At 43.5% G+C, this 24,911-nt stretch overlaps 2 protein-coding genes across 6 annotated transcripts in view; one reads left to right on the top strand and one right to left on the bottom strand.

Moving 5' to 3' along the window:
* Positions 1-24,911, bottom strand: part of LOC134538847 (E3 ubiquitin-protein ligase MYCBP2) — a 455,666-nt gene that overhangs the window by 154,975 nt on the left and 275,780 nt on the right. The window lies entirely within an intron of this gene.
* LOC134538842 (uncharacterized) overlaps positions 1-24,911 on the top strand; it is a 59,045-nt gene that overhangs the window by 32,298 nt on the left and 1,836 nt on the right. The window contains exons 2-4 of one of the 2 annotated variants that reach the window (XM_063380384.1): positions 19,752-19,949; positions 20,615-20,836; positions 21,286-21,590. In XM_063380384.1, the coding sequence (XP_063236454.1) occupies positions 19,752-19,949; positions 20,615-20,836; positions 21,286-21,590 (725 nt within the window). The remainder of the gene's footprint in view (positions 1-19,751; positions 19,950-20,614; positions 20,837-21,285; positions 21,591-24,911) is intronic. The other variant, XM_063380385.1, reaches the window with a different exon arrangement.

The raw sequence follows: 24,911 nt of genomic DNA, 5'->3' as shown, positions 1-24,911 counted from the left end.
ACGCTTGTGCCGCATCTATCTCTCTTCCACTCGATTGGAACAACCATCGATTTGACTTTTTCGAGACACATTAAACTTGAAACTCTCCCATTCGTTTCATACTTTTCCTATCATCGTCCTATCCTCAACAGAATAACACAGATTGGAAGAAGTTAAATAGCAAACATGTATAAAAGTTATAGTTAAAATAATCTCTTCGTTAAAGTTATAAACATATTTGAATTAATGAGTGCAAATAAAAGTAAATTTACAAATTAAATTGTAGATTTCATTTCACTCCTTCTTTGAATCCATACAAAATAGTGATAAATCAATAAAAATGATTCAATTTTATTCATAAAAGTATTCAATCATTTCATCAATGTTTTGTTATGACGTTGTCACGTTAAACTATCGTCCGTAAACCGACTTTACAGACAACCCCCCCCCCCCCCCTTTTTTTTACGACGTATTTATGTACGCTGAGAGAGATACTATGTGCCGGAAATTAGGCATTTCGGCACGTTTTTTTTTTTAAATTTTTATTATAATTTTAAATTATTTTTGGAAATTTTTATTTTCTTTATCATTTAGGTACAAAAGGGTGATTTACACTTTGTTAGGCTGGTGTACTCTACGTAGTTAAACTTTGTGCCGGTGGACGGAGGCTCGTGTGCAGGGAGTCTGAATTTTTTTTCTCTCTGTTTCACGAAGAATGATTCTAACTCAGTTTTACGCGACTGCCTCGCGGATACAAAGCACTGAAGCGTCGGAAAGATACCCGAAGACAAGTCTTGAGGTAACAATAGTCCTCCGAAGCAGTGACTCCACTTCTCCTTCTATCCTCCCACCACCCTAGGGGGGAGGGGAATCGTTCACTCTCTGGAGGAATAAATGAGATAAAGAACGTTTCACCCATCATCGATGAATGCTCCGTCACGCCCTCAGCTTTTCGCCTGCAACTGTGTTCGTCAACGAAGTATGAGCGCCCAGCTTGGACGAAGATAATCGTTCAATTTTGTCCATCAAATAAATGTTTTATCGGATAACATCAAGCATTTTTTAAGGCCCCCGCCCACCCGGGCACAAACGCGGTGAGCAGAGCTTCAGAAAAAAAAACAACGCGATTTGAAAACTACTCAACATATCCGAGGGGGTCTGCGTACGAAAATCACTTTTGTTTCGGATTAAGTTTTTTGACTGTTCTTTTAGAAGAGGGAAAATGGCTTGAATGCGTGTTTTCTGAGTGATTTTCAGGCGTGAAACAACCGGTACAGTCTCTTGAAAGCACTTTTCAGAACTTGCTTTACACATTTACTCTTAATTTCTGTGCCATATAATGTTACGGTCACCGCTCAAATTAGTTGTCCAATGCACGACGCCAGTTGAGAGCCTTGCGCTTAGAGGCGACTCCGCGCTGGAAGCACCAGCGAGCGTCGCCCTAACACGCACGCGCCTGGACCAGAAAGGGCAGAGACCGGGCGCCAGAAACACGCCGTGACTCACTGCGGCCGGCACAGACTTGGTGGGGTCGCCATATAAGCCCTGCGGCGAGGTCCAGCTGTCTGCGCGTCTGCGCGTCTGCGCGCCTCCAAGCACCGTCAGCCAGTTGCAAACGTCGCAACTGTTGTCTCTGGAAACCTATCGTGGGAAGCCTTAGGCTGGGTTCACAATTAAAAAAATTAAGCGAGTGCATAGCAAGCCATGCACGCGACCTGTGCACACGACCTGTGCGAACTGCGAAATCGGTTCACAATTGAATTCTTACTGTTAATTTCAGCCAATGAAATTTCGCGAACTATGCGACATATGTTAGCAGTGTAGGTAAATAAACATATTAACTTTCAAAATAACGATAATTCTATTATTATCCCGACTTTTTCTTACCACAATATGGTTAATAAATACAAACATATTTCTAGTCCCGCCAAAAAAGCACCCTGCTCTTCTTTCATTGGCTGTTGTGCCATGCGTACGCGACCGAAATAAAATATATTCATTTCACTCCTATGCGCACGTCCTCGCTCCCATGCACACGACCAACTTTCTGCTATTGTGAATCGTTAGGTTAGGAAACATGGCGTTCATATCCTATGCGCACGACCTACTGTTACGGTTACTGTTATTTTTTCAATTGTGAACCCAGCCTACGTTGTCCATCAAGTTCTGTCCCTGCCAGAACACGCCCGAATATTCACCTTCGGCCAACCTCGGTTTTTTTTTTTAAATATATATTTATATTTCTCTGTTTATTTTAATGTAGCTATACTAACCTAACTAACCGTCCATAGTGTTTTAAAGTTTTTTAATGTAGCTAACCTAACCGACCACTTTTAATATTTGAATTCGTTTTTTTTCCTGCGCAAAAATAAAACAATGACTGTGAGACGTTGAGGCCCTGCTGTACCACGGCGGTGGAAACAGCCGGGAGTGGTCGTGAGAGAGCCGGGGTCAAGGGTCAAGCATCCAGGAGCCGCTGCCAAGTGCGCACCCCCCTCCCCCCCCTGACTACCCGTGGGCAGCGCCGCGCCGGCCGCATTCCTCTTCCCAGCTGACGATCACGGAGGTCACTAGTGGCCAAGCGCGCCACTGGGCCCGTTATACAGACCTCCGGAACATTACACCATCACTGAGACTGCATTTCAAGGTTACGAAATATCAATTTACTTAAAAAAATAAGTAAAGTATGTTTAAAGTAAAGTATGTGTAAAGTCGGTTTACGGACGATAGTTGAACGTGACAACGTCATAACAAAACATTGATGAAATTATTGCATACTTTTATGAATAAAATTGAATCATTTTTATTTTAATAATAAAAGAATAAATACTTGAAATTATACTAGTAATCTGATTTTTAAAATGCAAGAATAATTAACGTTTGTTGCCGAAATTGTTGTTGTAATAAGCAATGAAAACCACATTAACTTTTCACTTCACTTTATAAACAGTCGAGTGGAAGAGATAGATGCGGCGCAAGCGTACATTGAGCGTAACGGGACACAGCGTAATGGAACAATGTGCGTAACGGGACACTTTTTTGTGCGTGCAGCCGGCGTTCATCGATTTATTAGACGTTGGCACGTCAAATTTTTTTTTAAAAAACATGCTTCGAGATTATAGCACGGGCAGTATTTACGTATATAATAAAAATAAACCACAAAGTAATAATAGAACACTACATATTCTTGCACTTAAAAACAATTTTTTTCACGTATTTTGAACACACACTTACATGGATAAAACCGCAAGCAGCCAAGTATTCGGCTTCTATTGAACGCACGGAGTCACGTAAACGCAAGAGCTCGGCATTGCCGAGCTGATCCGTACGGGTCCATATCCGTTTGCGTGCTGTTGTATGGTCTCTGTTCCGTGAGATCCGTCTCCGTTTACGTGTCAGTGTAGAGCGGGTCTTAAAGAGTTTTAGGCGTGATCTCGTTTCATTAACTGGTTTGATCCATTGTTCTGTGCTCCGTTGCAGACAGGGCAGAAAAGCACATGTAAGTGAGAACACAGTAAGTTTGTTTTGTACGTAACAAGTATATGTAGCATTTGTAAGTGAATCAATGAATGAAATAGGGTTTAACGTAGCTTCGAAACAGAGGTTATGTAAGGTCACGGGATACGGCGCAGTTTCTACGAAGATCCGTTAACATTTTGCGTAATGTAATTTGTTTTAAATTTAAAAGTAGTCCCAGACGTGTGTATATTACATTGGCAGCAACTTATTCTGTTTCTGTCGTTCTTTGGACGGTATTTGTAAGCATCTTAATGTGGTTGTTAGGGTTCGTAAAACAAAAACTCTGGGTAGGCTGTATTTTAGACTATGGCCGCCACGGGTTTGTTTCATGAATTGCCATCGCGACAAACTCGGTCCATCGTTCACAACCACTGGCTCAACTGTCTCCATATCCACGTCCATTACCAAAAAATTATCTGCATTCCCCGCGCAAATTTCGCACCTCGTTTCTCCCCACTGGCTCATTTCTCCCGGCTACTTTTCGCCTCGTTCGATGCCTACTCTGCGTTGTTAAATTTCTTCTGCTCGGGCTATTTCTCTTGTTTCTTTCTTTCTTTCTTTTCTCCCCAAAATAACCAGTTTTCGCTTAGGCATTTTGCGATTAATGTCTCCAAAACCAAAGTTAGAAACTTTATAGTTATTCCACTCAACCAGCAGTGCTCACGAGCAAATCAGTATATTACTTTCGGAGTTACGGCGCTCAGTGACTTCAACGCTCATTACGTCATCACAGGAAATGTTAACCGGGTGAGTCATGCGTAACGAACACGAGCCAAGTCTGATCTACTCAGATAGATTTACTTCAACTCTGTAGCTTTCATAGATAACGAGTTTGAAGCGGTGTCGAATCCTCAGCCGAAGTGACACCCAACCCGAGATTAAGGACATTCTTATTCCTGACGGGAATTCGTGTCAAATAACATCGATTTGTGAGTGTTAGTCGCAGGGCCGGATTCAGGGGAGGGCAACCGGGGCGAAAGCCCCGGGGCCTCCACAAACGGAGGGCCCCCACAAATCCTTTGATATTCTTTTTTCGCTGTTTTACCTTTACCTACAGCACTTTGTACATACATGATTATATTATTGTTAAATATTAACATAAATATTCATTAACACTAAAATTTAATTTCATATAATTCTTGTCTCCGATTATATTTATGTATGTTTTTTAAATACTAAGAGAATCTACTTGATTTCACAAAAAAAAATATATATTTATTGGAAAACTCGACTGAAAAAAATTGTTCATTTTATTTGTAAAATAATTTGGGGCCAGGGGGCCTCCGCTCCTCTGTTGCCCCGAGGCCTCCAGACCTCTGAATCCGGCCCTGGATAGTCGGGAAACGTGTCCCATGCGTAGGGTGCTGCTTCTGAGAACTGTCACGAATTTGATACGAGTTACATGACACATGCGGTACTAGGAACTGTGGAGAACAAAGTCTGTCAGGAGTACTGTTCGTCGAATCGTCCGTGAGTTCCGTGAGTGAGTAATCTTCAGAAGATGTAGTCGTAGTCACATTCTACCTCACCGCCGCCATATTGCACACACGCAGAACACTGTGCATTAGAGGTGTAAAAGTAACGAAAAAAAGCGTACCCGTATGTATTAGTTTCTGTAACAATTAGTACTCGTTACTATCGTATCGTTACGTTACTCGTTACTTCCAATACCTCATAACATGCTATGTTATGTCAGAGCAACGAATCTAGTCGTATTGCGTACGCGTAAAGTATGACGTCGCGGCGTCGCAACATTCGTAATTTGTAGAAAACATACTTATACATTACATACCAAACTGCGTAAGGTGCATTTTTTCACTTTTCCGTATTTTGAACCAGACTTGTGTTTAAGTCATTCTAAATTTAATGGGATTTAATAGTTAAAGCAACTTTAATAATTAGTAAAAAAAACTTGGACGACGAATTTCCAAATTATACTTTACTTAATAAACAAACATCGTGTTTTGTAACGTACGTTTTTTAATTCACCGAATAAGCGTGCGCATGCGTAAAACATACGATCAGCAAACGTTTCAATACACGCATACGAAAAAATGCGAGTAACGAAATGCATTCGTGTGTAACGTTTCGTTACTCGGTACTAGATGGCGCACCCGTTACTCAGTACCGAATACATACGGTTTGCTACAGCTCTACTGTGCAAACAGTGCTCTACCACGCCTGATGGCGGTCACGGAAATACACGCCGTCTGGGATGTGTTCTGTGCCAGTGACGCTCGCTGGTATTTCCAGCGCAAGGCCGTAGGCATGCGCGCAGTCTTCTCGTCGTGCACATGATAACTGTGATATTTCACTGATAACCATAATATCTAGAGACCTGCAAAATTAGCGGATTCATTTCGTGACATGCTACAATTCAAATAATTATACCTTAGCGCTGCTTCTACCATTGGTTCACTGTTAATCTGGAGTAATGAGGGCCAATTAGAGACCCTCACTCATAGAAGTGTCGAATCACAGGCCACCCAGTCGAGACGACTCACAAGTCAGCAGCCAATGAACAGGTGGCATTTGCCCGAGTGTGTAGAGTGTAGTAGAGTCTATCCTGGAGGTCATTGAACCCGCGAATTTTGCAGGTCTCTAATAATATCATATGGCGGGGAAGTTAAAGTTTAGGTGTATTGCAAAGCCGTTGAGTAATTTCAATAATATTTCATGCCTTAAAAATTATTCTGAAAATTCAGTACTCACTCTCCTGAAAAGGCAGTTTAAAAACGGAATCCGGAAATATAACGCCCTCCCGGCGTATTCTTAAATGTTTTTTCGTAAACAACTCCAAGTCAGATATCTTGAGCTGTTTTCAAATTGGTGTTTTTTTGTTTTGTTTTGATGTGATAACGTCTTATAAATCGACGAACGTCGACTGCACGCATGAAAAATTGTCACGTTCCGCCTGAGCCGAGCGTGCAAGAACCGACCAACCACCGTGCGAAGAAAATCTTCTATAATATCAAACAGGTTAAGGCGGGTTTTTTTTTAACTGTTTGTTCGTGATTATAGTTGAACAAATTATTTAAATTAAATTTGCAAAAAAAAATGGTATATAATATTTGAACATTAAAAAGTAACTATGTCATTTTTCATAAGTGTTTTCTTGTGACGTTATCACGTAAAATTATCGTCCGTAAACCGACTTTACAGGCAACTCCCCCTGAAGCTTTGCACATTGTACGAGCGGCCAGGCGGGCGGAGGCCTTGTAACACGCTCACCTCCACGAGACACGGTCGTGTCGAATGAACAGTGCTTCACGCGGTGGCCCACGAGGCAGTGGCAACCCCGCGCCCGCCGAGTTGCAGTCCTGCTGCCCCAGGGACGTAACAGGGCCTCGAACCCCTCACCACTTTCTGCTTCCTTCAAATCAGGGTTCGCTCATTCCAACCACGGTTCAAAACCAACTGGTTTTTTTTATAAAAACGAATGTTTATTTTTTTAAATAGAATATCTTAATTTTTAAAAGCAAGCTCTATTTCCACTCTAATAATAACAAAAGGTTGCTCACAGTTTTTTTTCCCTTGTGATTTATAGGAACAAAGAAAAAAAAATAGTAAACAAGATGTCCGAATAAGTTGTAAATTATACCCAAATACTCCTCTAAAATCAAATTAATTTGTGAATTGTAGACAAAATGTTAAAAAAAAGAGAGGAAATAAATTATTATCTTTGAAAGATTTCTGCATAACTTGATGTAAGCTTTTGGACATACACTAAGCACATGTATGTCTGTAGAAGAAAACTACAAAAAACCCAAAAGACTAAAACACAAATTAAGCAAAAAATTGCTGTTGCCAACCACCACATAATATTCCATAACATGAATATGATCAAAAAACAAAGAAAAATGGACTAAGAGAACGAAATTGCTGTTGACAACAGCATTTTTTTTGCTTAATTTGTGTTTTTGTCTTTTGGGTTTTTTTTGTAGTTTTCTTCTACAGGCATACATGTGCTTAGCAGTGGCGTATGTCCAAAAGCTTACATCAAGTCAGGAAATAAATTATTACTAAAAAAAAAAAAATCATATTCTGTGGGGCCGCGTAAGTACGTAGCCTGAAAGTTTTCCATCGCTGGTGAGCGAGCTAGTGGCCTGAGATGAGATGAGCTCCACGCGGCAAGGGCAGGAGGCAGAGACCTCGCCCGGTCCAAGGTCACAGCCTCACAGCCTCACAGCCGCCGCGGGAGCAACAGGTTGACCCCCCTCCCCACTCCTACCCTGCCACATACTGCCGCAAGCAACCAGCTTGCCGCATGATCCTCCCCTCTCCACCTTCAAGCCCGAGGACCTCCAAGCCCGGCTGCAGCGAGCCGGCGCCGACACTAACCGAGTGGGTCTTTATTTCTCTTAAGGCCCTTGCCCACCCGGGCACACACGCGGTGCGCAGAGCTTCAGGAAAAACAAAGCGATATCAAAACCACTCAACATATCCTAGTGGAGGTCCGCTTACGAAAAGCATTTAAGAGTTCGCTGAGGGCCGAAAAGAACTTTTGATTTCGGATTAAGTTTTTAAACTTGTAGTTTTAGAAGCGTTGAAATGGCCAAAAACGCATGTTTTCAGATTAATTTTTTTTTAGGCGTAAAAACAACCGGTACAGATTCTTGAAAGCACTTAAAGGGACTTGCATTACATCTTTATCTTCGTTTCTCGGGCCATATAATGTTACGGTCACCGCTCAGATCTCGCAGTTGTCATGTGACGACGAGAAGACTGCGCGCCAGTCCAGAGGAGACACCGCGCTAGAAGCACCAGCGAGCGTCGCGCTTATCATCCCGCCTCACTGACACACATACACCCCTGACGAGACGGGGGGGGGGGGGGGGGGGCCTAACCTAACTAAAACTCGGTGTGTTTGTTTGGGAGGGGTCTGGGTAACGGAAGTCTCTAATGGCCAGCTGCACCGCTCCACCCTTCGATCCACGATCCAGTGATGTTAGCCCATGAATGATCCGTGGATCAATCTTCTAGAAAGTTGCGCCAACACATAGTGGGCCTACAAGAGCTTAGCTTGCCTGAACTATGGTTCATACACTTCCAATCTACAACGGGTGGCAGCAGTGTCGAAGAAATGTTAGGTGCATTTCAATTGGTGCGTTGGAACGACACGAGTCGCTACACTCGATGTTGACTCCGGCGGACAAACGGTCGATGCGATTGCCACAAGATGGCAGCACACATAGCCGCTGCGTCATCTTTTGAATTTTCATAACAGATGAAAACACGTTTGGTATTTGAAAGTTAATACAAAACGAAACAGTCCGGCATAACGAATAGTTTTTGACTTTAAAAAAATAACGCTCTTATTTAGTATGGAAAGTAATCACGTAGAAATAAAATATTTGAACATATAACTAAAACAACAAGAATATCATTCATTTAAAATATGGGTATTTCGCGTGAAAAGAGGTCTCACTTATAAAGAGTAAAATTTTTGATAGGTCTGCATTTTTGACGTGACGTCTAATAAATCGATGAACGCCGGCTGCACGCACGAAAAAGTGTCCCGTTACGCACATTGCCCCGTTACGCTCATTGTACGCTTGCGCCGCATCTATCTCTCTTCCACTCGATTGGAACAACCATCGATTTGACTTTTTCGAGGCACATTAAACTTGAAACACTCCCATTCGTTTCCTACTTTTCCTATCATCGTCCTATCCTTAACAGAATAACACAGATTGGAAAAAGTTAAATAGCAAACATGTATAAAAGATATAGTTAAAATAATCTCTTCGTTAAAGTAATAAACATATTTGAATTAATGAGTGCAAATAAAAGTAAATTTATCAATTATCTTGTTGATTTAATTTCACTCCTTTGTATCCATACAAAATAGTGATAATTCAATAAAAATGATTCAATTTTATTCATAAAAGTATGCAATCATTTCATCAATGTTTTGTTATGACATTGTCACGTTAAACTATCGTCCGTAAACCGACTTTACAGACAACCAAATTTTTTTTAATAATACCCAAATATTTACGTCTGATGAAATCATGAACATGCCGGGCATATCTGCCGGCGCAGTGTATCCTAGATCACTGTCATGAGCTGACCCGAGAGTTTCCGATGATCTTCGCTCAGTCAATGGTGTCAGTGGTGCAGCAGAGAATGTGGTGAGCGATGATCAAAACCAGCTCATGACTGGAGATCACACGCGACAGGACCGCAGCTGGAGATCCGGTGGGAAGGACAAACAAAGGGAGTTGCCTGATGAAGGTCGGGAGACAGACAGACATCCTTCCTCGCAGGGCGGGAGGGGAAAAGGGACAGGAAGTTAGGGCGACGCCTGACCTCGACCCCTGGCAAGCCGATGAAGACCCGAACCGCCGCACACAACGTCTGGGGGCTGACGATCTGTGAAAGCCTTGGAGACAATCAAGGACAAACAATGCGGTAATAAAAGCAGGGTTTTATCAATGGGAGGGGGATAAACCTCCTCCCCCCCCCCCCAGAAATCATAAAAAAAAAAGATCATTACTACCAACAAAAGTAAAGAATCTGAACGTCGTTCCCCCCTCCCCCTTCACCCACACAGAAATGTGATCACCAAAATAAAGGCATCAAACTTTATTCTCTAATTTTTAAGTCATTCCACCAATTTTTCGACTTTAAAAAAGGGGCTCTAATGGATGTTTATTTTTAGTATGAAACGTACGTAATATTCTAAAGTGGTTGTGCGGGTTCAAGGAACTTTCGGCGAGAAAAGGTTTTAATATTAATACTACCGGGATGTTCTCAAGCGAATGTCTCGTATGACACAACGGTAGCATTCTCTTCTGCACTGATAGCCCTGAGGTCACCGTGCCTGTAGCTGACCAATCGGGGAATGCCAGTTCTTAGCCTAGATGGCGTCTCCTTTTAGCCCAGACTGCCTGACCTCTCGCACTTGAGTAGCTCCGGCCTCCAACCCAGACGCCAATGCGATCTTCCCTCAGCAGCCTGCGATTTCAACTGCTGTCGGTGTAAAAGATAACTACCGTATGCCACACGAGTTCATTCATGATTTCATTACATGCTAATATTGACATAAATAGCAGCCATTAAGTTCATAAAATCAATCAATTAAGGACTTGTATAGCAGGAAGAAACATTTCGTAAACAATTATATGTTGTATTTGGAACGTATTTGAAATTATGTGCAAAAGCATGAAATATGATAAGCGAAATGATTTAGAACACTCCTCCCCTTTAAGAGGACACACACGGTGCGCAGAGCTTCAGGAAAAAAAAAAAAACAACGCGATTTCAAAACTACTCAACATATCCGACGGAGGTCTGCTTACGAAAAGCATTTTAAGAGTTCAGTGAGGGCCGAAAAGTACTTTTGATTTCGGATGAAGTTTTTAAACTGTATTTTTTAGAAGAGTTAAAAATGGCTTAAACGCAAAGTTTTCCGGAGTAATTTTTAGGCGTAAAACAACCGGTACAGATTCTTGAAAGCACTCAAGGGACTTGCATTACATCTTTATCTTCATTTATCGGGTCGTGTAATGTTACGGTCACCGCTCATGTGACGACGAGAAGACTGCGCGCCAGTCCAGAGGAGACACCGCGCTAGAAGCACCGGCGAGCGCCGCTACCCGGAAGCAGGCCACAGCTGGTCCTGAAGAGCCGCTCTGTTTGTCCTCGCGACAGGGGGGTTGTTAGCACCTCTGCCCCGCTGCCCCGCTCACCTGCTGTGTCTACTGTCTGCTGTGCGCTCGACGCGGACAGACCACGCGCGTAAGCCGCGCAGTTGACTGTGCATTACTTCATGTAAACTTTTGGACATACGCCATTGCTAAGCACATGTATGTCTGTAGAAGAAAACTACAAAAAACACAAAATTAGGCAAAAAATTTTGTTGTCAACAGGATATAAACAGACGCACCTGTGTTTTCGTACCATGTGCGTCTCAGCCTGAGGACGGGAGCAGACAGCAGTTCCCGAAACGTCGCTTGTTTTTGTTTTAGAAAACTATTGTGTTTGTTTCGTCTTTTCGTTTTGTCGTGTTTTTGTCTCGTTTAAACTGTTGTGATGAATTTTTTTGGGTTCAATATTTTTGAGCTGACATCATTTGTGGGTTTTTTTTTTTTCGTACTGTTAGTCCATTCTTCTTTGTTTTTCTTTGTTTGTTGACCATATTCCTGTTATGGAATATTATGTGGTGTTTATATCCGGTTGAAAACAGCAATTTTTTGCTTAATTTGTGTTTTTGTCTTTTGTGTTTTTTGTAGTTTTCTTCTACAGACATACATGTGATTAGCAATGGCGTATGTCCAAAAGCTTACATCAAGTCATGCACTCCCATTGGACAAATCTTTCAAAGATAATAACTGTGCATTCGAACACAAAGGCATATTTAAAAGAAAAAAAAGGAGGGGGGGGGGCGAGGATGGTTCCACCCACCCTCTCTTCTGAAGTAGGAAAAATATAAAAATATATATATAAACTAATATTAACCATGAAGAAAACTAGTTACAAAATAAAAACCTTGCATCATTAATGAGAAGTCATATGTACTAGAGACAAGCAAAAGGAATTCCGAAAATATCCCCCCCCCCCCCCCACCCTCTTTTTATTTTCCTCTTTTTCCTGTTTCCATTTTGAGCTGGATACGCCCTTATGTTCGAGTTAACCATGGAATAAGTTTGTTAAACAAGCGACCTGTGTCATATTTCACAACGGCAGATTGTGATGGTTCTCGTCGAAATGAACGTCCTTACAGACAGACATAACAGCGCTGAACTCGGTTGAACTTGAAAGAAATCTGCCGCAGCCGTAGCTTGACGACCGCTCTGCCGCGTCTCGCGAGCCGTCCGTTGAGAAGCGCCGCCATTTTGAGGTCATTTTGCTGCGTTTCGAGATTTCCATTTAGTACAACTTTTAGACTGGGGGGAAGCTACGACGTTCGTTTCGGTTTCAATCGTCAGCTCTCGTCAAAATATATCGATTGAGTATATAGAACATAAGTGTAAAATAGTTACAGTGAATATATATGATGTTAAAATAAAATTAAAAAAACAGCGTATTTTATATTTTGTATAGAAAATATTAGCTGTTACGTACACGTATTCACGTACAACACACGGCCGTGTCCATGACACAGCCACACCCCATTTTGACGTGACAACGTCTAATAAATCTATTTGCGCCGGTGCAGCACGAAAAAGTGTCCCGTTACGCTCATTGTACGCTCGCGCCGCATCTATCTCTCTTCCACTCGATTGGAACAACAATCGATTCGACTTTTTCGAGGCACATTAAACTTGAAACACTCCCATTCGTTTCCTACTTTTCCTACCATCGTCCCATCCTTAACAGAATAACACAAATTGGAAGAAGTTAAATAGCAAACATGTATAAAAGTTATAGTTAAAATAATCTGTTCGTTAAAGTAATAAACATATTTGAATTAATGAGTGCAAATAAAAGTAAATTCATCGATTAAATTGTAGATTTCATTTCACTCCTTCTTTGTATCCATACAAAATAGTGATGATTCAATAATAATGATTCAATTTTATTCATAAAAGTATGTAATCAATTCGTCAATGTTTTGTTATGACGTCACGTTGAACTATCGTCCGTAAACCGACTTTACAGACAACCGATTTTTTTTCATCGCGTCGCGCGTGGACTGCGCGTGGACTGCACGGAGGACGGACGCACCGTCAGTCAGCCGAGCGCGGGTAGTCGCGGCGTGACGTGGCGGCGGCTGATTGCATCACGCCCTTTGTCCGGGTGTCCGGGTGTCCGGGGGCTGGCGCGATAGCGGGGCGGCTGCTTCCTGCGCGCGCAGATGCTGCCGGCACGCGCTCCGTCCGCCGATAAGCCCCGGCGACCTCCTCGCAACAAGGAAGTGCGACTCTTCACGCGTGGACACTGTCGGCTGGGCCCATTACTTGCGGTTATTTAACATTGCGTAGTGAGAATATGTAGGTAACAACCTGGTGCAGTGGGTGCACTGGCCTAGCGACTGTCTGTTCCCGGCTCGGCGCAGGGGAAGCCTTATTTTCATAGACGAGAGAGCCAAACGCCCGGTCGTGCATCTTCGTTTTTTTTTTTTTTGTTCATTGTAAAAGGTTAGGTTAGCTACATTATAAATACTTTAAAACATCGTGGACGGTTGATTTGGTTAGGATAGCTACATTAAAGATACTGTGAGATCATGTAAACGGTTTCCTAGCCCTGGGCAGCTACATATTAAAAAGTTATTTGCTAAGCAACCATAAAATGATTTTACAGTATTTTTAATGTAGCTATAGTTACCTAATACAACCAACCATCCACAATGTTTTAAAGTATTTATAATGTAGCTAACACCTATCCTAATCGACCGCAAAACAGGCTTCCCCCATTACTACTGGCTTCTGAGTTGTAGCCGCGTCCAAGGCGAAGGTATCACCGACGGAAAGCCTTCTTTTATCAGACGAGAGAGCCAAAACCCGAAGTTCATGCTTTTTCCGTAACTTTAATGTAGCTATCCTAACCAAATCAACCGTCCACAATGTTTTAAAGTATTTTTAATGCAGCTAACCTAGCCTAATTGACCATTAGTATCCTTTTATCAACACCGCCACATTTATTTACAATGAACCAAAATAAACCGAAGATGCACGATCGGTAGTTTGGCTCTCTCGTCTGTGAAAAGAAGGATTTCCATCACCGACGTTGCGGTCGCCATCATCAGGGAGCAGTTTATCTACCGCAGACTTGTCTCTGGAACTGCCAGAAATGGTCTCCGACCTGAATTTTCTGGAACGGTCGGATTTTGCGCCGAAAGAGCGCCTCTCGCGGGCAAACGCAAGCTCTTTATACTGATTGATGATGGCGACTGCAACGGCGACCGAAACGTTGGTAATTATCTTCGCCTTTGACGCGGCTACAACACAGAAACCAAACAACTCCACCTACTTGACAACTAATTAATCATAAACCTTAAAAAAAAAAAAAACTTAATGTTCTTTGGAATAAAACGGCGTGTTCTGTATGAATGAGTAGAAGATGCAGTATTTCTAGTATGCCACACCACAAAATATATGGCTATCAAAAATAAAGTGAATTAAGTTTTCACTTGTTTCATTGCCTGACTGTTGCATTAATTTTTATAATCAGTGTAACTTCTGCTATAGTAGTATTATATTATGAAATATATACAGCGGATGGGCCAAAACGAATGCAAAAACTAGGTCACAATCTCACAAACGCTCTGCGAGGTAACAACAAAGGCCGCACCCACAAAGAAGCCACGTGATTACGAACACACATTTTCCCTTAAAAATCCGACTACTAATGACGCTGTGACAGTACATTGGGTACCGTAATCTTCTAGTATGATACATACTCATTTCGGATGGTATTTATCGTACGTGTGTATCAGTGTGGAACTAAAAAAAAAAATAGGTAAGCGATGTAATTTAAATATAATAAGTATTAAGTGATGTGACCTTTTAGTGGTACGATATTCTTTCAACATAGCTGGGTGTGTTAAAGGAGCCAAACCTTTTTACAATGTAGTTTAACCTATAAAACAATTTTTTGAGGTTAGGAATGTTACCGCAATAATTGCTATGGCAAACATTCATTGCACAAATTTATTTCACTCAATCTTTAAACTAAATCATTATTAAACAAATCAAAGATATTTTTAAATACTTGAAAATATATATTAAATTTAAAAAATAAATATTAACCATTCATATTTTACTGACAGAAAAAAAAGTATTTGACGCACTCGTTAAATATTCAGTTGCTGCTTGCCTTCGACGTCACTGATTTGTGCCTTGGCTCACAAGGGGGACGCACCACAACGCCGAAATACCACAACGCCGAACGTACAATAACGCCGAAAACCATAACGCCGAATGCCAAATTGACTACAACGCCGACAGCTAGAAAACTGCTGTGTACCACAACGCCGAAATACATTAACGCCGAAAAATGTCATTGCAGGACTGCCACAAAGGTTAGGTTAGGTAATGTTAGCACACAAATTCATTCAGTTGTTTTTCATTTTGCTCCTGTGGCCGCCCCCCCCCCCCCTTCCTCCCTTACCCGCAGCAACAATTTTCGGCGTTACTGTATTTCGGCGTTGTGGTACGCAGCAGATTTCTAGCTGTCGGCGTTGTAGTCAATTTGGCATTCGGCGTTGTTGTAACGATCCCTCACAAGTCTCGCGGATAATTTGCGAAACACACGCCACATGTTGTACCGTAACCACCAAACACGCCACATGTTGTACCGTAACCACCAAACACGCTACGTGTTCCGGTGCAGCGTGGAGAATACCGCGAGTGTTTGCAATCAACCCGCAATCATGGTTGCGACTGCAACACATCCGCGCCTGGTGGAACTAATTTCCGCGGGGCGTTCATCAGCCATTCATTACTCCTGGAAACACTCGAGGTGACCTCCAGTCAGCCCGTGTACGTCCGTGACGTCACAGCGCTTAGTCGACCTCTTGACGAGTTCCGTTATTTCAGACGAGCACTATCTCTGTGGTGTTCTTTCCAACGTGGAAAATTGATTTCAAACAATTTTTATGGCCGCAGGTTTTCACTAGTTTGTCATAGGTAGAGATCGGAAAAATTCGCGGGTTCAATGACCTCCAAGATAGACTCCACTATCTTCTACACACTCGGGCAAATGCCAACTGTTCATTGTCTGTTAACTTGTGAGTCGTCTCGACTGGGTAGCCTGTGATTCGACACTTCTATGAGTGAGTTTCTCTAATTGGCCCTTAGTCCTCCAGATTAACAGTGAACCAACGGCAGAAGCAGCACTAAGGTATAATTATTTGAATTGTAGCATTTCACGAAATGAATCCGCGAATTTTTCAGGTCTCTAACGATACGTAGGGTCGTGCATATTTCGCGGAAAGATCCCGAGACTAGCTGAAAGTTAAAACACTGTAGCACCGTCTGTGTTTCGTAATTGGGTGGGTTTCCGTCAGGTGCGTGTCGACAGTCGAAAAAACCAATCACAGCGATTCCGTACGGAAGCCAAAGCGTCCTGAGTGGCTCGTGCAAACAAGGCACCGACTTCTCTCGCAGACGGCCGCCAATCACAAGGAAGAAACCGCTGGTGCAGATATACCGTGTTGCAGACTAATAGGTAGGGATAGGAAAAATTCGCGGGTTCAATTCGCGACAGGCTAAAATACAAATAGTTACACCTCAGTGCTGCCTCTTCTATTGGCTCACAACTCAACCTGGATGACTCCGGGCCAATTAGAAACGCCCGACCAAAGCTTTATCGAATCACAGGCTGCTACGTTGGGACGTCTCACAAGACGGCAGCCAATGGGTGGGTGGCATTTGACCGAGTGTACGTAGAACTATGGAGTTCATCCTGCAGGTCATTGAACCCGCGAATTTTACCTATCCCTACTAATAGGTGTTCAGATTTATTCGCGAAAAATGCCTGTCCCTAACGATACGTAAAGGAGAGCGATGACGGATATCGGTCACCGGACCCGGCGGTAATTAGCGACGGCGACTGACGACTGGCTAATTGTGGCGGTGTGGGGGAAGAAGGGGGAACCAGCTGCTAGGCGCCAGTCGGACAGAGGCGAGGTCGACTACACACGGACCACGCACTAACGCTTCAGACACACGGAGCACAATTGCTCGCTGTGTTCAAGATGTTCGCTACGCGAGTAAAATACAGCCAGCTGCATCTCACGTGTCACTGGCCACGCCCAAAACTAACGTTCGCTACATTTGCTATGTTGGCTATCTTGGCGACGTCACCGGATGTTTGGGGGAAGCCTTCATTTCACAGACGAGAGAGCCACACCCGAAGTTCCCCGAAGTTCATGCTCGCTCCCCCCCCCCCCCCCCCCCCCGGTTCTATCTCGTTGTATAAACCGGTGTGGCATTAAATTTTGCGGTCGATTAGGATAGGTCAGCTACATTATAAATACTTTAAAACATTGTGGATGGTTGGTTATATTAGGTAAGTATAGCTACATTAAAAATACTGTAAAATCATTTTATGGTTGCTTAGCAAATAACATTTTTAATATGTAGCTATCCAGGGCTAGGAAACCGTTTACATTATTTCACATTATCTTTAATGTAGCTATCCTAACTAAATCAACCGTCCACAATGTTTTAAAGTATTTATAATGTAGCTAACCTAACCTTTTACAATGAACAAAATAAACCAAACCCCATGTGCCAAGGGAAACAAAGATGGCCTCGCGCACTGCAGACACAGTGAATGTTCCGATGATGAGATTATTTCAGATGAGAATTTAACACTTTTATATATAAACTATCTGTAGTAACCGACATTGCCCGGGCTGAACACAGGGTGATATATTGTCCGCGAGTTAAAAGCAAAATGAATAGCGCTATACGGCAGGGTGGTGGACATAGAGAAATGACACAATTGCTGACGATCGATTGGACGGTTTAGAAGATTATGCGCTGCAGCGCCGTCCAGCGGCGAGTTACAAAAAGAATGGGTAGCATAAAAACCTTCTCCGTGAAAAAAAATACTTCGCTGTGCCAACTTTCATGGCGATCGGTCAAACGGTGTCGGAGTTTATCAACGTCATACATAACAACATCCTATTATATATATATGTATAAAATAGAGAGAGAGAGAGAGAGAGAGAGAGAGAGAGGCCGTGTACCCGATGGGAAAGTATTTGATCCTCATTTTTGACGAATTACTAAAAAATCGTTTAAGAACCTGACTTCTAACTTCGAAAATTGACAATACTTCCATACAAACGTTTATCCCCCATTGGGGATGAATTTTCAAAAATCCCTTTTTTTTTATTGCTCACCTACGTTATGTAAGGAACTTCTATGCAAAATTTCATGCTTATAGACCCACAGGTTTAAGCTGTGTGTTGTCAGCCAGTCAGTCAGTGTTAAGAGTTTCATTAAGTAAATAATGCCACCCATTTTTATCACAAAGATGTGCGTAATTGCATGGATTGGCTGTTACTTTTGCGGACATATCTTAACAGCACGCGTGCCTGTATTGAGGACACCGCAATTTACGCGCGATGGAACAAAGTGGGTCGGGTCAGCAGCGCTGAGCTATTTCATATCACTACAATCGCGTTACGTCGCGTATCGACACGTAAGTCGCACAGTGGTCGCTGTCACTGCTTTGGCATTCGTGGTCTGACAAGTTTTATTAAGTAGATAAGATATAAAATAGATAATATTTATAAATGATTAAAAATATTATTTTAGTTAAATTCATTAAGACCTAATTAATAATTACATATTTAATATCCCATATAATTAATTATGAATGTTATATTAATTATACATATATACTTTGAATGTGTATCTATTTGTAAATGAAGAAATTATGACGTAAGTAATGTTTGCAGTCTTTCACGGCCGTTGTCTGAAGTAGCTTGGCTTCATGGGTTGAAGCCATGTCCTCGGCGAATAATTCACCGATGTTTCGGTCGACACTGCAGTCGCCATCATCAGGGAGCAGGTAACTGACGGCGACTGTGTGTGACGACCGAAACGTCGGTGAATTATTCGCCAAGGACACGGCTACAACCCAGAAGCCAAGCTAGCTACTTGAATGCGTGACGGCAGGTGGTGGAGGTGATTGCTGACGGCGACTGTGCGTGACGGCAGGTGGTGGAGGTGGTTGCTGACGGCGACTGTGCGTGACGGCAGGTGGTGGAGGTGGTTGCTGACGGCGACTGTGTGTGACGGCAGGTGGTGGAGCTGGTTGCTGACGGCGACTGTGTGTGACGGCAGATGGTGGAGGTGGTTGCTGATGGCGACTGTGCGTGACGGCAGGCGTTGGAGGTGATTGCTGACGGCGACTGTGTGTGGCGGCAGGTGGTGGAGGTGGTTGCTGACGGCGACTGCGTGTGACAACAGGCGGTGGAGGTGATTGCTGACGGCGACTGTGTGTGACGGCAGGCGGTGGAGGTGGTTGCTGACGGCGACTGTGTGTGACGGCAGGTGGTGGAGGTGGTTGCTGACGGCGACTGTGTGTGACGGCAGGTGGTGTAGGTGGTTGCTGACGGCGACTGTGCGTGACGGCAGGTGGTGGAGGTGGTTGCTGACGGCGACTGTGCGTGACGGCAGGCGGTGGAGGTGATTGCTGACGGCGACTGTGTGTGACGGCAGGTGGTGGAGCTGGTTGCTGACGGCGACTGTGTGTGACGGCAGGTGGTGAAGGAGATTGCTGACGGCGACTGTGTGTGACGGCAGGTGGTGGAGCTGGTTGCTGACGGCGACTGTGTGTGACGGCAGATGGTGGAGGTGGGGCCGGGAGCCGTGCCGCCGTCCACGCTGGAGCTGACCCTGACGGGGGCCCGCGAGCTGCGACTCCTGGAGGACGCCCTGTCCGGCGCCCGGCGTCTGTCCAGCGTGACGCTGCGCGCCGCGGGACGCCTGCAGTTGCGTCGACACTGCTTCCGCGGTGCTGGCGGCGCGCTCGCCCATCTGCAGGTGCGCCTCTTTTGTCTCCTTCCTCTGTCCTTCGTCATGTGCCAGTTCGCACTGCACACTGTCTGGTGTCATCTCCTCAACCTCTCGACCTAGCCGTGCGCTCACCAGTAACATGCCGCGATTGGAATTGGCGAATCTATTTCCCGGTTCTCAGAACCCATGTTGGGCACTGGTAACAGTGTCAGGCATGTAAAAGACCCATCTTTCTCCCAACCAGGACCACACCCTAGCGGGATCATATGCCTGGGTGAGTATTGATGAATTTATGAGGTGTGAACCTAAGTTACATGTCTGGTCTCCTCAACCTCTCGGCGTAGCTGTTCAGTTGTCAGAACCCATGCCGCGATTGGAAATGACGTATCTATTTCCTGGTTCTCGAAACCCATGCCCAATATTTTTGGTTCTCCAAAGTAGGACATGTAAAAGATCCATCACTTCTCCTTCTCAGCTATGCCTCCACGGCTCGGGCACTGAGGAGTATTGATGCTGTAGGCTTGCAGACTTAAATAATGTGACTACTGTCTCTGGTCAGCTGAGTCCTGATCCCTTGACAGCTCTTTCGTAATATTACTTGCTCTGGAATTAATATAAGGATCTGTAAGCCGAATCCCAAAACTAACCCTTAAATGGTGCATATTTGTGAGGACTGGTGTGTGTGTGCGCAGGTGTCGCGGTGCGGCGCCGTGGTGGTGGAGAGCCATGCGTTCCGCGGCGCCGCGGCGCCCCTGTCGGCGCGCCTGGAGGCCTGCGCCCACGTGGTGCTGCAGGGCTCCGCCTTCTCCTGGCTGCTGGCCGTGGAGGTGCGCGACGTGCCGCGCCTCGAGCTGGCCGGCCACGCCTTCGCCTTCGAGTCGCGCGCCGCCGGCCGGCACGGTCCCGCCACCACCGTGAGTCGACCATTACCCCTCTGTGTGTGGCTCTTTGTGACTCGATATCTTACGCTTGGTTACCTCTTTACTATATCTCTCTGTGTGTGGCTCGAGCTGGCCGGCCACGCTTTCGAGCAAAACTGCGATGGTTTATGTCCGAGAAATTGTATTAAATTAAATCTATGAATATTTTTTTTGGCGATGGTGCCTGTGGAATGGATGGAATGGTTGGAATGGTCGGCTGAACAGACTTTTTCACATTGGTTGTTTCTTATTTTACATTGATGAGCTCTTCCCATGACGAACAGTGTCAAACTGCAATTGGTGTATGTCCGAGAAATGGTATTAAAGGTCTACATGTTTTGAAGGCGATGTGTGGATGGATGGAATGGTTGGATGGTGTGTGCATGCGAGTGACGGGCCAGCACCGTGAGCGCCTGGAGACGGGACCCTGCACTGACCCGCAGGCGCTGCCGCAGGTGCTGCTGCACAACGTGATCGTCCCCGAGCTGCCGCCGCACGCCTTCCCCTCGTCGGCGGCGCGCCTGGAGCTGCGGCGCGTGGAGGCGCGCGCGGTGCGTCGCGACGCCTTCAGCGCCGTGGCGCTGTCCTCCGTGCTGGTGCAGGACAGCGCGCTGCACGTGGTGGAGGAGGGCGCCTTCAGCGCCAAGACGCTCGTGGAGCAGCTGCAGCTGAGCCGGGTGCACATCAGGGAGCTGCGGCAGGGCGCCGTGCGGGCGGGCGTCACCAACCTCACCATTCAGCATTCCAAGTGAGCCTCTCGCCTCTACGTGTGCAGCCCCCTTTCAGTCGAACCCCGTCACACGCAGTCAACTCGTCCGCTCTGGTGGCTTCCTTTTGTCCTGTACAGCTATCCGTGGCAAGTTATTTAAATATCCCAGATGATGGGAGTTAAAACCTCTTTAGATAAATGCGTTAATTCGCCCCATTCTCTTTCATCTACCTAGGACTTGTTGGCTTCTTGTACTACACCTGTTCCCCGCTAATTCATTCTCAACACGAGACACTACTTGGCATTCGTCCTTCACGGTTGAGTCCGCCGAGGTCGTGGTGGAGGGTGTTCCACCTGTCGGTTTCAACGTGGAGTAGTTCGTAGAAGAATTTCGTTGTTTAATAAGTACAACAATTTATTATAATAATATGTAGATGTGGATATAGTAATGAGAAAGCACATGTTTCCCGATTTTGTAACAACACTTTGTTAGACTGGGTTACCTCCTTTTTTTGGTTCTCCTCTCGCATGGGAGCAAGCACAGGAAGTACTCCTGCTTCATCAGGTTCTGACATCGTACTGACCTTCTGTTGGGAAGAGAAGTCGATTCCACAAGTTGCCTGGTGTTAAAACCAACCCAAAAAATGTCTTCACGCGGCAGTCAACTAGGCAACTTAGTTGAATCAACCAAACCACCTCGTCTGTAAGGGGCTTTAGGGCTTCGGTGGACCTCATAATAACGATACTCTCTCCACAAAAGTGGTCGACGCCATTTCAAGTCCGCCCACTGTTGCTCGGAGTCGATGCCTCTAAGTCCTGAAGAACCTTCAAGAGTCAGTGGTTTGGGCACACAGAACAAGACTCGCCTCTAATAGACTTAAATCAGTGAAATTGTAACTTGAGGGTTCAATTTAAGTTCCTTTCTAGAATTTTCAAATGCAAAATCTATCTAGAAAACACTACTGACCATTTTCACTGTCAAAAAAAAATACATTGCAGGGGAGGAAATTCAAAACCCAGCATTCAGACACAGCAACCATTATTAAACTGACAACTGAAGCTAGAAGGCTAAGGTGATATGGTGACCCTGAATCGGCGGAGGCTAAATTTCACACCCAAGCTCTTCTTCTGAATTCACAATGCAGTGAAATAGAACATTATTTTAAAGAGTTAAGGTTATAACGATGCATTCCCAATAACATAAATAATTTTATAGAAGCTGTTCAGTGACACCACTCACTACCCAAGGTTTTCCTAAAATCGCAGCACATATTTGAAACTAAAATTTGAAGAATATCGCTGTTCATAACTAAACACATTTTTACTCAAGCAGTGGCAGATAAATCAAGTTGGCGGTGGTTAAAAATATTAACATTCAAAGTATGTACTTGAATAAGTGACGAAAATTCTGGGTTTTATTTTGTTTATATGTATTCATTTTAAGTTGCACGTTTCAGGCATGAATAAAATCAATAGGCATTTGATTTTTTGTTCTTGTGGCATAAGGGTAAGAGATGAGTCGAAAATATATAACAAATTGAGCTAAATACTTAATTTCGTTGTATTTATGATGATAACGCTCATTCGGTGAGGCATGAGCCGATGTCTTGATCCGAACTCCGCAGTATGATTTGATTATGAGTACCGATTCGGTACCTATGCTGTTAGAAACCGACTGTAAATCTCTGAGATTGCTTCCCCCCGAGTCAGGTGATGGAAAACCGACAACGAAAACATGGTGGCTAACAAACCCGTGATATAAAATTTCCCTGTTCACTGATATTAGTTGCTAATAACTATCAAAAGTTCAAAGTAATGAATCACAGCTCTCAGGTATCCCACACTTCACTATTGCAACAGGAACTATTAATGATTTTTATCGCACCACTGTAGATATCACTGAAGTCAATGCGCGGAGTTGAAGTGCTGATATACTTATGAGCAAGAACGAATGGAACGAAAATGTTTTTTAATGTATAGGGGTTGGTAGTGAGGATGAAAGAATGTGTACGTCTCTGCAATAACTTTAATTTTTTCAGTAATCTCATCATTTTAAAAAAAATTCCCTGGCGACCTAACAACTTTCCTGACTTTTCCCTGACTATTGTTTCCTGTCACTGAAAATCCCCAAACATCTTCCAGGTTCTCCCTGTTGCTAGTCACCCTGGTGAAGCTGTTATCTTTACCTTGGATATGTTTGGAACAAAAAAGTGAGGACGTGTTTGCTCAGAACTGAGATCGAGTGAGCCATATACCCTTCCCGACTGTAAACATCCGATGAGGCGGGAGAATAAGTCATATACTATAGGTACATCGTGCAAACACTCATTACATTATTGCTTTTCACAAAATGAGTTAAGTGTTCGTAGCTAGCTGCTCTATTTTACTCAATACATCATGTAGTTTATTAATTTTGTAGGACATTATTGAATAGCATAAATTTGTTGTCAATATATTTCCGTCTTAATGTGAGAACCAGCTCATAACTTTGTCCAGCATATAGTTTTGCGTGATAGCAGCTATTCCTTAATGTTAATTTTTTTTCTGATAATCTACACAATTGAGGCGTTGGTGCATTTGCAATAATTAAGGAATAGTAGTAATAAATTCCCAATCCTGAATTACAACACTTGAGTAGAAACACTTCTATGCAGGAAATAACATTCACGTAATTTATATTTTGTGAGAGTGCTATCAGCCTATTTTAGCTTTGCATAAGGTACTTTTTACTATATGCATGTAGACATAATGTTTTATGTGTATAGGGTAAAATTACTGCACGTAAACAAACTTAAGCTAGCTTGTGTGTTAGATTTGATGTTAAACATAGTGTATTTTTTTACATGATTTTAAAAGGGATATAATAAAAAATAAAAAAATAAATAGTGATGAGTTAGATAAACAATTTTCTTGAATCAGAATCTCGAAGTCGAATCCCAAAGCGGTAAGAATAAAGTAATGTGCAATATATGAAAAATATTAACTATGGTGTTGGAACATTCAACCCTTTAAAAGTTTCAAAAATCAAGTTTCCAGAATCAATACATGTTGAAATTTTAATTTATATACTTACATGTTAAAAGTACACTATCTTGGGAATGGTCACAGGAAAACTGATCTAGTAAACTTCCGAGGTTTACCAGTGTAGAATTTTTTAATTTACTTTATTACTTCTTGACACAAAGGAGTTGATGGTATTTGAGGTTTTGATTGATGCATCGCTGAAAATAACTTTAAAGAATATTGTGTGATGTGTGGTTGTTGACGAGAAAGAGACCTAGTAAACTTTCGAGGTTATCAGTAGAGTCCCGGAAATTTCGCGGATTCCTCTGGCCTCAGGATAGAATGCAAAGTTATAGG

This window comes from Bacillus rossius, chromosome 14 (assembly GCF_032445375.1).
Source record: "Bacillus rossius redtenbacheri isolate Brsri chromosome 14, Brsri_v3, whole genome shotgun sequence".
Lineage (NCBI taxonomy): Eukaryota > Metazoa > Arthropoda > Insecta > Phasmatodea > Bacillidae > Bacillus > Bacillus rossius.
Note: the sequence above shows the minus strand (reverse complement) of the source record. Positions and strands in the feature narration are given on the sequence as shown.